Source organism: Pteropus medius, unplaced genomic scaffold, assembly GCF_902729225.1.
Source record: "Pteropus medius unplaced genomic scaffold, Ma_sr-lr_union100, whole genome shotgun sequence".
Taxonomy (NCBI): domain Eukaryota; kingdom Metazoa; phylum Chordata; class Mammalia; order Chiroptera; family Pteropodidae; genus Pteropus; species Pteropus medius.
Genome location: NW_024349224.1, coordinates 7,678,649 through 7,695,928, shown reverse-complemented (window position 1 = coordinate 7,695,928; position 17,280 = coordinate 7,678,649). Strand labels below are relative to the sequence as shown.

General features: G+C 46.1%; 1 protein-coding gene across 1 annotated transcript in view; it reads left to right on the top strand.

Moving 5' to 3' along the window:
- The window catches only part of AMFR (autocrine motility factor receptor), a 29,006-nt gene extending 12,046 nt beyond the window's left edge, over positions 1 to 16,960 (top strand). Inside the window, exons 5-14 of the mRNA XM_039880919.1 lie at positions 1,102 to 1,142; positions 1,307 to 1,439; positions 2,930 to 3,063; positions 3,939 to 4,049; positions 4,643 to 4,833; positions 6,648 to 6,751; positions 11,727 to 11,861; positions 13,485 to 13,568; positions 14,540 to 14,724; positions 15,526 to 16,960. Of these exons, the coding sequence (XP_039736853.1) occupies positions 1,102 to 1,142; positions 1,307 to 1,439; positions 2,930 to 3,063; positions 3,939 to 4,049; positions 4,643 to 4,833; positions 6,648 to 6,751; positions 11,727 to 11,861; positions 13,485 to 13,568; positions 14,540 to 14,724; positions 15,526 to 15,673 (1,266 nt within the window). The 3' untranslated portion in view covers positions 15,674 to 16,960. The remainder of the gene's footprint in view (positions 1 to 1,101; positions 1,143 to 1,306; positions 1,440 to 2,929; positions 3,064 to 3,938; positions 4,050 to 4,642; positions 4,834 to 6,647; positions 6,752 to 11,726; positions 11,862 to 13,484; positions 13,569 to 14,539; positions 14,725 to 15,525) is intronic.
- The last annotated feature ends 320 nt before the right edge of the window (positions 16,961 to 17,280 follow it).

The window sequence follows — 17,280 nt, the reverse complement described above, 5'->3', positions numbered from 1 at the left end:
GAAGTACAGATTAGTAGTTGATAGAAGGTCAAGGGGGTGGGGAGCACGGCACAGGGAATGCAGTCAGCAGCACTGTGATGGCTGGGTGGAGGGCCAGAGAGAAAGAGGGATCAGGGGGGTCATTTACAAACTGTATAAAAATCTAACCAATGTACTGTATACTTGAAACTAATAAAATAAAAATTTTAAAATATGTCAATTTCCATAATGTAAAATACCATGAGGGCCTTAGTTTGTTTTTGAGCTCCTTCATTCTCTTTTCTTCTGTGTGGGCAGAGAGGGCACATACAGCGTTGCGCGGAGAGCAGGACTCATATCTAGGATAATGGTATCTAAACCACACTTTGTGTATAGGGTCACCAAGTATTACAGAAAACTCTCTTGGGTAATCAGTTATGGTGACTGAGTGCTGGATAAAGTAGACGTGATCGTCACACTACTAGAATGACCCTCCAGATTGTAGGTGGCCTCCCTAGGAGATGGACAGGTATAATTGTAACCTATTAATAGAAAAGGACTTAATAAAAGTTGAGGTTTTAGATCATGAAAATATTCCATGGACAGTTGAGAACATATTTGATGGGCAGTTTATTTAAAGTTGAAGCATTTGACATAAAATGGTTGGTTAACTTGAACGACTTGCCTTCTTTCTCTTTTGGTTTTATTGAGATGTAATTGACATACGGCACTGTATAAGTTTCAGGTGAGCTGCAGCATAATGACTTGATAGACGTATGCTGCGAAGTGATGACCATGATAGGTTTCATTAGCATCCATCATCTCTTATTGTTACGGAAAAGAGTAAAATGATGAGAACTTTAGGGTCCACTCTCTTAGCAGTGTTCATATATACCATCTAGCAGTGTCAACTCTAGTCACCAGGCTGTGCAAGACATTCCTAAGACTTAATATCTTACAGCTGGAAGTTTGCACCTTTGGGCCACCTTCATCTAATTCCCCTACACCCCACACCCCTTGAACAACCTGCTTTTTAATCGAACTGAAAAATATTTGCCTTTTATCATTCTGTAAAAGTAACTTTGGCCTGAGGAATCCTAAGCTTTATTACAAAGAAAAAAATCTCTCTCTTTTTTTTTACAGTCTCTTCTTGTGACAGTGAGGACTGCTCACGTGATTTTACGGTGAGTAGACATTTGGAGGGAGGTGACTGAGGTTTACTCATACAGTTGATTTTAAGATATAACATGTATAAAATATATAAAAATGTGACTATCCTTTATCAGGTTTAAACCAAATTCACTTGTAACATTAAATTATTAAGATGATTTTTCTCTATCCACTACAGATATGTAATACATCTTTGGGACCTCAACCATGAAGGGACATGGGAAGGAAAGGGAACATACGTCTATTACACAGACTTTGTCATGGAGCTCACTCTCTTATCCCTGGACCTCATGCATCATATTCACATGTTGGTAAGTTTCCGCAGAAGGAGTGAAGTTTTTCAGAATCAGGAACCCTGGTCAGTACATTAACAAATGAAACATCTATGGATGAACCACTTCAAGACCATAAAAAAATGAATGCAGCTGCGCCCCTCCCCCTTTTGCCGCTGGACATAAAGCAGTGTCCTGGAACCACTTTGGTTGGTGCCCAGCTCAGGAGGAGTTTGCTGAATCTCCTAGGTGACTTAGTTAACTCTGCCGGCCAAGGGAATAGATAATTCTTTCAGCGTGAAGTCGAGGGGATCCCTCTCCCCATAGCTTCTGTGGCCTCTAATATTTAGCACTTAGTTACTTTGTAGGTGGTAATGGGGATTCTTGCAGTGTTGGCTACTTCATGGATTCATAAATTTTCTATCTTTGTGATTAAAAACAAAGTCTTCATGTTTAATTCCTCCTCCTTCATTGTCTACATTTTATTTCGGTGTGCACAAAATGATAGTGTCCAACAGCTTCTCATTGGTTAGCACTCCAGTGATCTAATAATGTTGAGAACATATTTGATGGGCAGTTTATTTAAATTGTAAGCCTATTAAAGTAGCATTTAGAAAGTACTGGGTTAGACACAACACATTTCCAAGTTTACTTTTGCAAGGAACTTTGAAAATATACTTACAAAAACTACGTATAGCTGTTGTTAAAAAAATAAGGAAAAAAGTTCCTCCACCAAAATCCTAGAGATCACTGTTAACATTTTGTTGTATTCACTGCTTCTTTGTATTTTCAAATACATACATTCATAAATGGAGATCATATTTTGGACATATAGTTTAGGTTTTTTTTAGCTAATTACGAAATTTTCTTATGCTAATAATAATTCTTCTAAACCATTTTAATGCACTCAAGATAATTCCATCATGTATGATGATGTAATTAACCAACCCCCATAATGGGGTGTTTAGATTGTATTCAGTTGTTTGCAAAATCACAGCTGTACATAATTTTTTATCACATATCATTTTTCTTAAGGTATTTTTAGCCTGCTTTTTTCCACGGAAAGTATTCTTTCCCGTGTAATTAATCTTCAAAAATGTTATACATAAAATATATTAATATGTAATTATATTTTATAATAAATATAATTAAAGACTATACAGTATTGTGTACATGAGTTTACAACCTATTTCTACTGGGCATTTTGTTCATTTTCTGTTTTGTTTGGTTTTTTTTTTTTTTTTTTTTTTTTTTTTTTTAATATATAATTGTGTGCGTGGACATCTTTTTGCATGAAGCTTTCAGATTTCCAATTAGTTCCTCAGGAAAGGTCGCTGGTGAGGGAGAGATGAGGCCAGAGAGCACGGACGTTGTTTAGGGTAGTGAGATAAATATGCATTTGCTTCTGGAAGATCATGCCAGTTCCCCTTCACCGGCAGTTAAGAGCTTCTGTTCCCACTTCACCGTCAGCACCAGTGAGTTCACGTGCATTTTTACTGTGTATTTTATTCTCTTTCCCTCTCGTTAAGTTATTTGGCAACATCTGGTTGTCCATGGCCAGCTTGGTCATCTTCATGCAGCTGCGCTACCTGTTTCACGAGGTCCAGCGTCGAATCCGCCGGCACAAGAACTACTTGCGTGTCGTTGGGAACATGGAAGCAAGGTGAGTGAGCACAGGTCGACGTAGCCCAGGTGTACTCAGTTTAGATGTTTAATACTGTCGGGTCTGGACTGTATAAGAACTAGCTTTTGTAAACCGGTAGCAGAATGATGAAGAGTACAGGTTCTGGAGCCAGTTTGCCTGGGCACGAACTCCCACTTGGTTGCTGTGTGTTCGGGTAATTCATGTAACTTCTCATGGTCCGGTCGCGTCATCTCTCAGGAGGGCAGTAGAACTTCCTTCCTGGGTCTGTTGGGAGGATTCGGCGGAGGGATGTAGTAGTGTGCTTCAAACGTCCTAGTACTGGCTGTGTAGTATGTGCTCAGTAAATATTAGGTGCTTCTCATCACGGCATTATTTTAATCATCATCATTATTAAATGGAAGCTTCCTTGGACATATGCCCTCTTTATTTTATGAAAGTGGGTTCCACTTATTCCTTATGCATGCATGTTTACTCACACACACACTCACACACACTCACATTCAACCTCATTGAAGGAGGCACTCACTTGCCCACCTGAGGCTAAATCAAGCCTAAAAGCATGAGATTAATGGATGTCATTTTTGTGTCCAAGGGGACCGTTTGGTTCTCTGGGGGTCTCAACTCCTCTGATTTGCCCAGAAATGTTCCCTCAAATTGTCACTAACAGGGAGTCATTGTTAAGACAGTTAGTTTCTGTGTTTAAGTTCCTTACTTGTTCTTCGATGTGCTGTGAAGAGAAAGCAGATGTACTGTTTTAAGGGTTGGAAATTTTTTACTGAGTTCTTTTGTACTGAATTCTTCTGTAACTGCTGTTAAAAAGGCGAAGTCTATAAGGTGCTGCTCAGTGTGTGTTCCGGAACTGATTCCTGCCGGGTGCGTTTTGTTTTTAACAGGTTTGCAGTTGCAACTCCAGAGGAGCTGGCTGTCAACAATGACGACTGTGCCATCTGCTGGGACTCCATGCAGGCTGCAAGGAAACTGCCCTGTGGACATCTTTTTCACAAGTAGGAGATTCGGGCAGGGCCACGTGGGACAGGTGTTCTGTCTGGGGCATGTGGATGCTTTCTGTAACTGGACTCAAGACTAATCCTAGCAGAGGAGAGGGGGACACTGCCTCAGACTGGGCATGGGGCTCGTCAGAATTTTGAACAGAAGGCCGGCGCTATGATAGTGTTAGTTGGTAGCTAAAATAGACTGAGAGGAGGACAGGCCGTTGGAGTAGAGGATTCAAAGCCATGACAGGCCAGCACTTTTGGATGATTCGGCCACGTGGATTTTCAGGTAGTCAGAGTTGGAAAGGAAGATGGTGAGCCACACGATAAAGTCATAGTGAGGAAGGGTTATGACCAGGAGCATGGTAGATGACTGCATATGTTAAATTAGTGCTCAAAACATACTAGAAATTATTCTAATGCTCAGAACATACTAGAAATTATATCAGAGTGAAGTAGGGCAAAGAGGTAATGTCAACAAATGTCTCCCAGTATTTAAATCTCACTAGTGGTAAATAGAAAACGAAATTACAACACATTTGGTACATTCAGAGTACTTCTGGTGGATTCTCACAAAATATGCTACGGTCAATTTTTTTTGGTAGCTCCTGTCTTCGTTCCTGGCTGGAACAAGACACCTCCTGTCCAACATGCAGAATGTCTCTTAATATCGCTGACAATAATCGCGTCAGGGAAGACCATCCAGGAGAGAACTTGGACGAGAATCTGGTTCCTGTGGCCGCAGCTGAAGGCAGACCGCGCTTGAACCAGCACAATCACTTCTTCCACTTCGATGGTTAGTTGGTTTCAGCCTCTAAACCCCTACCGAGGGGCTCTCTACCCTAAGGGCATGCTGTTTAAATATAATTCGCCCCACGCAGGCCAGTTCAATGTCATATTTCAGTTTTAGTTGAAAGTGTTGAGTGGGTATCGATAGCACTGAGAGGTGATTCTGTACCAGGCATTTTGCTAGATTCTGTGTGAACATGGATGGAGCCAGGGGCAGGGAGAAGGAGGTGGTGAAATGGAATCAACCATGCTTGAAAGGCGCACACTTGATCAGTTTAATAGTTAACTGTTGGTAATCATTTTTATTGCATTGGTGTAGTACTTAAGCATTTATAATGAAGGGTCATTGCACAGCCTTTCCAGTGAGTGTCAGAAGCAGAATCAGAGTCGGAACCCTACTTTTATGCCCATAAATATGAATATCCTGCCTCCCAGCATTGGTGAGAGCAGTTGGAATAAAAACCACATTTAAAAATCCTAAGGCCATGGGCACCATGTCAGGAGCTGATTGATCTTCCTTAATTCATATACGTTGAGCTGCTGTTGAATTTCGTCAGTTCCGGCACGACTGAAGTCTAGGAGCTCATTTTTCTTGCTGTAAAACAGGTATCCTTGGCATTCTGTTAGGAGGAGTGCTGTTCCCATCTCCGGTTTGAGTTCCCAGGGGTGGAGTGTGGCGGGAGTGGTGGCACGGTGTCAAAAGTCCTGACAGAAAGGACCAGCGGGGGCAGAGCCAGGTCTCCCAGAAGATAATGATGCAGGTCGCTCAGCTGGCTGGGCTGGGGCTGCTGGAGGGGCTGAGAGGGGGCTGCTTTGGTGGCTGTTAACTAAGACCTCTACCGGATGAGACTTCTGAAGTATACTAGCAGATCTTGGACATGGGTCCTGTCTCTACAATCTATTATTTTATGAATTATTACTAAAAACTTGGTCAAAAGAGAAAAGTCAACTTTCTTTCTCCCTAGTAAGTACATGCAATAAGTGTATTATTTTTTTAACAAGCACATTTTATGGGGCAGGACCTTCGAGACAGCCGTTTAACTTGTTTTTATATTTCACGTCTCATCATTTTTTGTGAAGGAAAAAAAAATGACCCCGAAGTGTGCGGCTTGATACTAAGTTGTTTTACAGCCGATACTCGGGCGGCCTACATCTTAGGATCCCTTTCTCCTAGGGAAATAGCAGAGGCAGCAGAGTCCGGCTGCCCGTAGTCCGCAGGCCTGTGTCCTAGAACTCTTTGAGACAAATTTTGATTCAAACAACCAAGGCCTTTACATCGTATTATTAAGGAGAAAATACTTCACGAAAATAATATCTGCAGATGAGTAGTGTTTAAGCGCAGTGTGAAAATGGGGCAAAAACTCATCTGCTGTAGCAGCTTTAGAGCCGTGAAGAGTTTCCTTACACCCTGGGCCGAGAGAGAGAACGGAAGCTGTGTGCGGCTAGGGCCACTGGAAAGCAGGAAAGCCGAATGCTCATGTTCTGGAACCTCACTATCTGCCTTCATGTCCTGGCATCATAATGAAATTATGTGATCTTGGGCCTGTTACCTAACTTCTGAGTGCCTTGGGGACCAAAGACCAAGGGGGCTAGAGTCAAATCTCTGAGAGGAGCAAAATGAGAATTAATACTAAATGGAACTATATAGGCTTTTAATGTGGATTAAGTGAGCTAATCCACGTGAAACCCTTGGTCCAAAAGGCCTGGCATAAAGTAAGCCCTCAGTGAATACCAGCCGGCATCGTTGAGTGGCCAGCTCTACCATAGAGGACGTGGGGAAAGAGGCCTCTAAAACTTGTGCTGGGTTCTCGTTTGTTTTAGGGTCCCGGATTGCAAGTTGGCTGCCGAGTTTTTCAGTTGAAGTGATGCACACCACCAACATTCTGGGCATCACGCAGGCAAGCAACTCCCAGCTTAATGCAATGGTAAGGCTCGCTGACTGCTTCAGGGGGGTCAGTAACCAGCGGGGAAGGCAAAACGGAAAGGTGTGTGCGGTGTGCACGACCCTGTTGGTCCTACTCCACTTTGGCGGAATGGCAGGGTCCTGGGGGGCATTTTATTTATTCACTGGGATCATTTAAAGTCCTGTATTTTAAATTTGAAACTGATTTGAAAACCAGCTTTTGTTTTACTGGTGTGGCAGATAATCTAACCTTTCCTGAGCACTGCTAGGTTCACTTGGTTGTGATCTAGGCCAATCTTGACTCTCCTTGATTTTAGCCAAATATATCGGGGAAATTGTTGACTGGAGTGAATGACGTGCCTTTTTATCAAACTTGTGTTAGACTACCGATTGTGTGTTTTTGACCCCTGACCCCTCCTGTCCCCAAATAAATAAATATGTGTATTTTGAGATATTGAGGCATGCTGTCGGTTTAAGGATATTATTAAATTACTTCAAGATTCTTCGAAGTATTTTTCTTAAGCTTCGTCTTATGGTGTGCATTTTTATTTTACAGTGTTGGAGAAACATGTTTTACCATTGTTGAAATTTAGTGTTCATTGTGATAATAAACTTAGTCCTGCTTGAATGGAGCCTTTGGCTGACCTGGATGATCCTGGCCAGGATTTCCAAAGGTCATTGGTCATTTGTCCATTCGTCCATTAACCTTAGTGCATTTATTCAGCAAAGTTGTACTGGAGGCCTGTTGCCGTGACAGCTACTATGCAGCTCCAGACTGACCTCTTTACCGAGGTCCAGAACCACCTGCATGACGCCTCTACAGATTACAAATTACACTGCACCTGCCATGTGAACAAGGTAGACATGTGCCCTGTTCTCAAGATGTGTAAATTCTAGTTGGGGAGACTGATTCTAAACACAAACAGATGAGGTCATTGCTGATGGCGATGAGTGCTCTGAAGGCAGTGAGGCGGGTGATGTGGGGGTGAGCAAAGGCTGTCTTAGAGGAGATATTCAGGGAAGTTCTCTCCGAGGGGATACTTAAACCGAGACACGAAGGAAGAGAAGGAGGCACATTGCGGGAAGGAAGCAGTGGAAACAGGTACAAAGGCCATGAAGTGAGAAAATTCTGGAAACAGATCATGGCGGCTGGAGCCCAGCAAGTCGGGGACCAAGATTGTGACATGAATTGAGATTGTAGAGCCAGGTTGTGCGGGGATATGTAGGCCATAGTACGGTTTAGATTTTATCATGAAAGTGTTAGAAGGCCAATCAGGGGTCCCCCACCCCAGGGACTGACAGGAATGAGTTTGCTTTTGAGAGGAGAACAAATTATCGAGGGGCAAAAATGGAGGCAGCGAGACCAGTTAGGAGGCCGTCGCAGTAGTTCAGGCAAAAGGAAATGGTGGCTTGGACCGGGGCGTGTGTAGTGAAGATGGAAAGCGGTGGCAGGCTTCAGGTGTCTTGGGAGATGGACCGACGGGACTTGCCAGTGTTCTGATTCGGATGTGGGGAAGCGGGGGCCGAGCGAAGTGCAGGAGCCAGAGCTGACGTGTTGGCCTTTAGTGGAGCCGCCGTGGGTGCGAGTGCCATGTACTAAGAGAGGCAAGCGGGGGGGAGAAACGGGCCTGGAGACGCGGACTCGGCACCGCGTTTGGCTGGGAAGCTGGGTGTCTGGGAGACACCTGTAGAGGCGTCATGCAGGTGGTGCTGGACCTCGGCGAAGAGGTCAGTCTGGCGCTGCACGTTGGGGAGTTTTAAGTCATTGGGTGATATGCAAAGCAGGGGACTGGATTTTCTAGGACAAGAATGTAGCTCTCAAAGAGAAGAGGGCTTGGCGGAGAGAGAGGAGCCATAATGGTGATTGAAAAGGAAAGAACCAGGAGAAGGTAGCGAGTCATGTGTGTAGAAATTCTCAGAAGGCGAGGTCGGAGGAACACGTGTTGGACTTGGCAGAGGAAGGTGGCTGTTGAGCTGGAGGAGAAGCGGCAGTTTCTGTGGCCTGAGGAGTTGAACAGTAGGTTGTGGCGGATTGAAGAGCGGGTGGGAGCTGATGGACAGGGTTGCTTTCACGTTCAGCTGCTGTTCTGTGAACTTCTTCGAGACCCTGCCTTCTCTTCTGAGCACTCACGAGTCTTTCTGAAGCACATTCTAAAGCATGCTTGGTGCGTGAATAGGAGTCATCACTAGAGTGGGGAGATCAGTGGCGCAAAACAAACAGAATTCACCGAAAGAGCAGACTGAGGTGGAGGGCGGGGTGGGAGCCAGGGCAGCGGAGAGCCATTCCCCCTGTGTTAGGAGGTAGCTGCATGTTTTTGAGATTCGGTTTAAAAAGAAGGCATGGCTCATTATAACCAGGAGGTGGAAGCAGCTTAGATGTCCATCAGCAGATGATTGGATAAAGCAGTTATGGTTCATACGTGCAGTGGAATATTACTCGGCCATAAAAAATGAAATCCTGTCATTTGTAACGGCACGGATGGACCTAGAGGTTATTAGGCTGAGCGAAATAAGTCAGACAGAGAAAGATAAATACCATATGATTTCATTTATATGCAGAGTCTACGAAACAAAAGGAACAAACTAACAGAAAACAGACCCACAAATACAGAGGACAGTCTGGTGACAGCCAGAGAGGAGGGGGTTGGGAGAAGGGGTGAAGGGTTAAAGAAGTGCAAATCAGTAGTTGATAGACGATCATGGGGTGGGGAGCACGGCGTAGGGCGTGCAGTCAGCAGTAATGTCATGGCTGGGTGGGGAGCCAGAGGAGAGAAAGAGCAACTAGTGGGGTCATTTCATAAACTATATAAATGTCTAGCCAATATACTGTGTACTCGAAACTAATAATAAAATAAAATGCTAAAAATTGTGGTATATACATACAATGGAATATTCAGCCATTAAAAAAAGAAGTATTGTCACATGCTACAATAAGGGGGTTCCAGGACCCCCTCGAAGACGGTATGCTAGATGAAATAAGTGAGTTACAGAAATATACTGCATGATTCCCCTTACATGAGGTATAGAGATTAGTCAGACTCTTACCAACAGAAAGTAGACTGGCGGCTGCCAGGGGTAGCGGTGAATGGGGAGTGAGTGTTTAATGGGTATAGAGTTTCAGTTTTGCAAAATGAAAAAATTCTAGAGAGCTGTTGAACAGTAACGTGTAATAGTTAACACTCTTGTACACTAAACAATGGTTAAGATGGTAAATTTTATGTTTTTGACCACAATAAAGAACAGAAGGCCCGCCTGCCTGCTGGCTCCCACTTTCTCAGTGAAGCCCTCAGCCAGGGCATCTGCAGAGTGAGTGACATCGTGATGGCATAGATGGTCTGTAGCCCAATGTGGCGACTGACTGGCTCTTGTCAGGTTCCGCATGGGTACCTTGGGGTCAGGCAGCTTTTGAAGCTCTGCAGGCGACTCTCCTCAGCTGCCTCCTTAAAAAAATCAGAATTCATGGGCACGTGACCCTCGTAGGAATAAGAATTATGTTCTTGGAATCGGTGTGTTTAGAATTCTCAGGTAGGCCCTGATGCTCTTCCTCCAGTTCTGCGATGGATTGGAACAGCCTGTTTTTAGCACAGCGAATTCTCTGGAACCATACCTTTTTTAAATAAAGATCCAATATTTAACTTGCTGGATTTTCTGAAAGAAAAGCTTTGGTCTAGTGAAATGAATCTCGGGCGTTTTTTCATTTGGGAAATGAGGGGAAGCTGTTTAAGAATAGAGACCGATTGTCGAGGTTCTCATGGACCTGGGAAAAAATGGTCGGCTCACATCGATATAAACAATAAGGGGACTCCGGCACCCAGGGGACCCCAGGTCCTTCTGCCGCGTGCCGCCCGTCCGGCCTCCCCCACCCCAGCGGTGACTGAGCAGAGCTTCCTGCGGGTTCCAGCCTGGTCTTTTCACTCGGGGCCCTGATAGTGAGGCTCATTCCTCCTCGCTGTCCCGTGACAGTGACACGTTCCTTGGGAGCCACTACCCCAACAGTAGACTTTATTGTGCCCCTAAAGCAATTCAGTTTTTCCTCTTTTTTATTTTTTCTTTTGATCATTGGGACTTATCCACGAATAAAACCTTGTACGTAAGCTCTATGAAATAAATAGATGTATGTGGAAACACTCGGAGCCTCTCTGATGAAAGCGCGGTGCTCACGTGTGCCAGGACCTGTGCCGGCCCCTGGCCCCGGCGCCTGCGCCTCGGGGGCTCCGTGGCATCTTCGACGTCCCGTTTGGAGCGACAGCCCAGAGCAGTGCTGGGAGTTCACATTCTTTATGGTCTTTTTCAAATCGAGGTATAATTTGCATATATTCACCCTTTTTAGTATCCAGCTCTGAGTTTCGTCAGATGCATGCAGTTGTGTGACCCCCGCCAGAACCAAGACAGAGACCAGTTCCAGCTCCCCTCCCCTCGCGTTGCGTCGAGCCCTTCGTGATGGCTGTCCCCGTGCCCCTGCCTCTGGCAGCCACTGGCCCGTTTTCTGTTCCTGTAATTTCGCCTGTTCCAGAATGTCATATAAATGGAACTCTTCACGCATTGCCTTTCGAGTGGGGCTTCGTTCATGTAACATAATGCATTTGAACTTCATCCATGTGATGTGTATCAGAAGTTTGTTTCTTTTCAAAATCATGTCTTTAAAGAGAACACGTTTTTACCTGAGTTATACTAAGCTTTAAAATATGTCCTTGTAAAAAACTAGAAGATTCTAGTTGAGCCTGTTTTGGGATCCACCCGGATTTCTGTGCTCTTTTTATTATTATTTGAAATATTATTATTTGAAATTGATGTTGTCTCAAGTTATGTATTAGGCATCCTGGAAAAATATTAAAAGGAGTGTAGTTTGCTAGTGATCTGCAAACAGGTGGCCCCTCATCCTTGTTCTCAAGGCAGAACGCCAGGTTCAGTGCCCAGAGCCTGCTGTACACCACGACCTCGTTGAGTGACTGTTGAGAGTGAACGTTGCTGAGGCCTTTATATTTGTGTTTCTGTAGGCTCATCAGATTCAAGAAATGTTTCCCCAGGTTCCTTACCACCTCGTGCTGCAGGACCTCCAGCTGACACGCTCAGTCGAAATAACAACGGACAACATTTTAGAAGGACGGATTCAAGTACCCTTTCCCACACAGGTAAGCTGCGGCTTTAAGCATGGCAAATGGATCACGCCTTCACAAAAATTAGTCCTCTAGACTTTTTTAGTTACTTTAACAACTAAATGTTATTTATGATTTGGTGAAGGGTTTTGTAATTTCTCCAGCATTCCAAATTATGACTGAGAACAGACCCACCAAAGAGTCTTGAATTAAGATAAGAACAGATGTACTTGGGTCATTTTTTATCCCGACACACACTGCAAACCAGCCCCCCTGCCAGTCCAGGAGGTTATAGCATTGGTTCCTTTTGGACAAGGATTGGCAACCTTTTTCTGTAAAGGGCCAATAGCAATGCTTTAGCTTTCTAAGCCAAACAGGCTCTGTTTTGACATCTTACCTCTGCTGTCAGAGCACAAAAGCAGCTGTGGACAATGTGTAAATGACACACCTGTGTTCCAGTAAAGCATGAGTCATAAAAGTGGTTGGAGGGAGAATTTGGCTCCTGGGCTATAGTTTGCCAACCCCCAGCTCCAGGAGATAGTGTCACATGTCCCTGGCTGGCTTTACACGTTGGTGTGGTTCTCTATTAGGTATAATAGCTTTGTGAGGCTTGCACTTTTGACTTTTTTTAAAAGGTCAGGTTTCCCTGCCCATCATATGTAACCTCTGTGATGGGTACTAGATGTATTAACATTTTAAAGACAAACTTTCTGGCAGGACCAGGGAATCACCTACTAAAGTTATTCAGCTTCAGCATATAAAAACACAGAATATATTAAAACCCTAAAACTTGAGGATCTTTGAAGAGGGAATAGTCTGGACTTTGGAGTCAGGTGGGCTGGGATATTAGCCATGGCTCGCCAGCCCTGACCTGTTTGACCTTGCTGTTGGCCCTGGACTTCCTCGGCAGCAGACCCTGAGACAAGAATTCACATGGCAGTAGTTGATTTGGGAAGCGTTCCAGGAAACACTGGCAGCCATGGGGCTGTGAGATGGAGAAGGGAAGGTGGCCAGTAAAGGCTTTGTTATCCAGCAGGTGACAGTTGGGGTGACTAGAGCTGGGTCCCACTGTGGGCCTCCGAGATCCGGCGTGGAATGCATTGTCCCTCAGCGGGGTGTCTGTTGATAGTTCCCATAAATCGCTGGTGGAGGGCTGCTTTTAGGGGCAGAGTTACCTCGTGCGGCCAGAGTGAGTCCTTAGGCAATGAAATGTGGACACTGGCCAGCCAGCACTGCGGACCAAGACCTACAGGGATAAGGGCTTGCAAGGCCCCAAGTGGCTGCAGCTTTGGCCAAGGTCTCAGACGGGCTAAAAATTGAGGAACAGCAGCACCTACTTCACAGGATGTGGAGACGACACGCGGGTGATCGTGTCGGGTTGTCCGCGAAGCGCCGGTGTTATCTGCCGTTGTCTCTTTGTCGTTGCGCACGTGCCATCACTGAAAGGGGAGCTAAGTGTGGAGCCAGCGGAGACTTCTCAGGCTTATGCCTCGGGCGCCTTTGTCTAGTCTTCAGTCTTAGTAGCATTGCCCTTTGGGGCTGTGGGCTCTGGAAGCTCGGGCCGTGGTGGGGACCAGCTCCCTCTGCCCGCTGGGGGTTCCCTGTCCCTGTGTTTAGGTTTGGTTCGGCTCCCACTGACTGGTACTGCTTCTCTTTCAGCGATCAGATAGCGTCAGGCCTTCACTGAACAGTCCTGTGGAAAGGCCAAACGGCGAGCAGGAGGATGGAGAAGCTTCTGCTCAGGTGAGGTCTGCACACGAGGGAGTGTGTGGGCTCGGGGAGTGTGGTACCCATAGGGGTTTTCAGTCCCGCCTCTCACGTTCGTTGCACGTAGGACAGAGTGTAGAAGAGGGCCGTGTGCCATACCAGCCTCAATATTTAAGGTCGGCACACCAAGCTGTGCTGTGGTGTGGCCTGCATCCCACCCAGGGCCTGCAGTCCACCCCATGGGGACTGTCTTCAGGACCAGAGGAGAAAGAGCTCATGCACCCTTCTCTTGAAGTCCCCTTACTTTGCTGAAGTCAAGGAGAGGTGGTGGCAATGGGTTGACAGAAAAGTGCCACACATCAGGAACTCTTAAAAATAGGCCTCTCTCAGCCTTTTCTGCCTCAGCTTTGTCGTTGCCTAGAGGCGGGTGGCTGTGCTGATGTCGGCCACCTGGATCTGTGTGTGGTAGCGTGAGCATCGGTGGTCAGACACCTGTCTAAGCATGGCAGGCGCTGAGCCTCATCTTGGCCTTCAGCCAAAACCGAAAGAATCCCATTTTCATATCCTGTTACACGAAGATCCTTAGAATTTAGCCTTGTAACCTGCTTGACCCCGTTTTCAGAGTCATGTGAGGGCATAAAATTTGTGCAATAAGTGTGGTAAGACGTGTTTAAATTTTAGAGCAAGTAGAAAATTGCCAGAATGCAAACCAGCAGTTAACTAACCGTATCGTTTTCCAAGAGCGCAGTCTCGCGGCGCTTGTGTTTTTCCTAGTGCTGATGATCATTTACTAACACTGACTGTCTAGGTTCTGTTCTTAGCGGTACACAGCCCCGTTTCCCGCCAGGACCCGCTTCTGCCTTCGCACGTGTGCTCGTGGTCCCTGCCTGGCAGCAGGCCTCCCTTTGGGTCTGGGACAACACTGAGTGGGTCACTCTGGCCAGGCGGGGAATCTGCTTAGGAGGACAGCCTGTGCTCACATGGCCCTTTGCTTCCTTGGTGTCCAGACCGAGCATATGCCTCTGGACATCAGTCCTCAGCTGGAGGAGGCGCTGGACTTGAGCGAGGTGGAGGCAGAGCCCAGCGAGGGGGAAGACTTCGAGGCGCGGGGCAGCCGCTTCTCCAAGTCTGCCGACGAGAGACAGCGCATGCTCGTCCAGCGGAAGGACGACCTCCTGCAGCAAGCCCGCAAGTAGGTGCTTCCGCCCCGGCCAGCGGGTGCCCCAGAAGGCCCTTGTCATGTCTTTTAAACAGATGCCAATGTTGAAAAACCACTTCAGCTCACCTAAAAATTCAGATTTCATACCTTTCTTGAAAAACCAGAGGATCTGGTTAAACCAGGCCCAACTGGTAACTTCCCACGGCCGGCCGGTGCTGTCACCGTCTCCTGTGGACATCCTCAGCCACGCCTGCTCGACAGCACACTCATGCCACAGGTCTAAGCCCTCTATATTAATTGTTCTAATTCTCTTGACACCTCTCAGAGAGCGCTGTAATTCTGCCCGTTTGACAGACTTAACGCTGACGAAACAGGCCTGGAGAGGTTAGCACCGCCTTGGTGTCCAGCTCCCAGGCCCTCCTTCTTGGCCATTTCGCCTTGCAGCCCGCACACCTGTGTGCCACACTTGTCATTGGTCGGTTGCAGTTGGAGCCTGGAGTGTTTCTGAGGGTGGGCTGGTGCTTTTTATTTAAATTTCTGGAGACAGGGCCAGTATCATGTCGGGCAGGCAGGGCTTGTGAGTGGGGACTCGTGTGTGTGTGGGTGGCAGGGGGGAGTGGCAGAGGCGCCCATGAGAGAGGGAGGGGCTCAATAGCCGAGTTTGCTCCTCTGTTCAGGGGTGAGTGTCTTTCCTGGGATGGCGCTGAGTGACAACTTTATGAAGGTGCCGTAAAGCGGGGCATTAAAAATAAACGGATACTTTATGCTTCTGTATGTATGTATTCCAGAGCTTCCCTTATCTCTCACGCAAACCCTTTGTTCTTTTTGTTCAAGGCGTTTCTTGAACAGAAGTTCTGAAGATGACTCAGCCTCAGAGAGCTGCCTGCCCTCAGAAGGCACGACCTCTGACCCCGTGACCCTGCGTCGAAGGATGCTGGCTGCGGCTGCCGAGCGGAGACTTCAGAAGCAGCAGACCTCCTAGCGCTTCCTGGCCGTCCTCAGCCACCTCCTGAGCAGTGCGCCCACCGGAAGAGGCCTGTCCCCAGTTCCGCCTGCTGTTCGAAGAAGTGGGCTTGACTGCATTGCCGCTGTATAAAGCATGTGGTCTTAATAGTGTTTGGACAGCTGACAAATTTAATCCTTTTTTGTAATACTTTCTATGTGACATTTCTTTTCCCTTTAGAAACACTGCACATTTTAACTCTAGGCATGAACACTTCTGGTCTTAGGGCTGGGGGAAGATCACGAGGAAGTGGGCAGCCGGAGACCCCGAAGCCAGCAGCTTCGGTTGCTGCTTTATACATAAGTCACAAGAAATGCTGGTGTCTTAGCTCCAAATCTGGCGGAAGCGTGTGGGGGTGGGGGCTTCAGGGAGGGCAGTGGCAGTGGCACAGCGGGAGCCTGGCTCCGGGCACTGGAAAGCTGCTTTTGTCAAACTGCTGTTAGCGAGAAGGCTGGACGCACGGGCCACAGGGCCGCTTGGGAAAACAGCACGTGGTTTGATACCTGGAGCACCCAGAGCTGTGAAGTGGGAGCAGGTGACCCATGGTGTCCCAGTACATCCAGGACTTCCTTTCTGAGCCCTAGTCAAAGCTGGCTTTATTTCCGTTAATGCCGGTGCTCCTGCAGCTCACCAGTGTACGCCGTGTGTCCTTTCCGCATTTCATAGCCCCCCGGACACGGGGAAGGTCAGCTCTGAAAGGGTTGAGCAGCAAGCTTTGGTTTATGGTTTGAATTCCTCGGTCAAGTAAATTAGGCGATGCCAAAGGCTGCGGGTTTAGTCCTTGGAGAAAATGTGGGCTTACAGGATGGGAGAGGAAATTTTGGAGGGCTTCATTGAAGAAACGAAAGTTACCTTTTGTATCGTTCTTCCCATGGAGCCCTTCATTTTCATAACTTTGTTCCGTTGGTTTAATTAAACGTAGAAAGGTAAGATGTTGAGCCCACCTGCCCTGGAGCTGACCCAGGTCCTGGCCCTTTTCAAATTCTTCACACATTTAACTTTAAGGATTTGAAACGCGCAGTCATAGGTTACATAGTTCAGTTTTATGTCCTATTGGATTTTTTTTTTAAAGTTGGAAAGCATAGTTTTTTGGTAGTCCTTTTGGGGAGAATCCAGTATTATCTAAAATTATTGGCAAAGTTAAATGTATTTTACATAACTGAAAGTTTTTAGAATGTTGGAAAGTAATTGAAAAAAGAGTGACGAGTAAATGTTTAGGCCAAGATAATTTATTTCAATAAATCTTTCAAAAGCCTTACCTTGAAATGCTGTTAGTAAATTTGTGATTTTTTTTTTAAATGTGTTTCGTTTTGCTGAGAGCATAGCTATTTGTTTTTATTGTAAAACAGTAATAATAAAAAGCAAAATCTCATTGTGTGTCGTGTGTGGCTGGAAGCTGAGGCCTTTTTTTCTGGAAGTGCCACCATTCGATCCTGGTTTGATTTTGTATAAACCACTTTGGTTGGAGGGTTTTTTCCATCCTTATACATTGCATGTTGCACACATTAAAGATGGCGCTGCCCCACGTGTTCTTATGTTTCAGCTGTGTGAAAGGAGAAAATTATTTGAAGTCAGTTTTGGAAGGA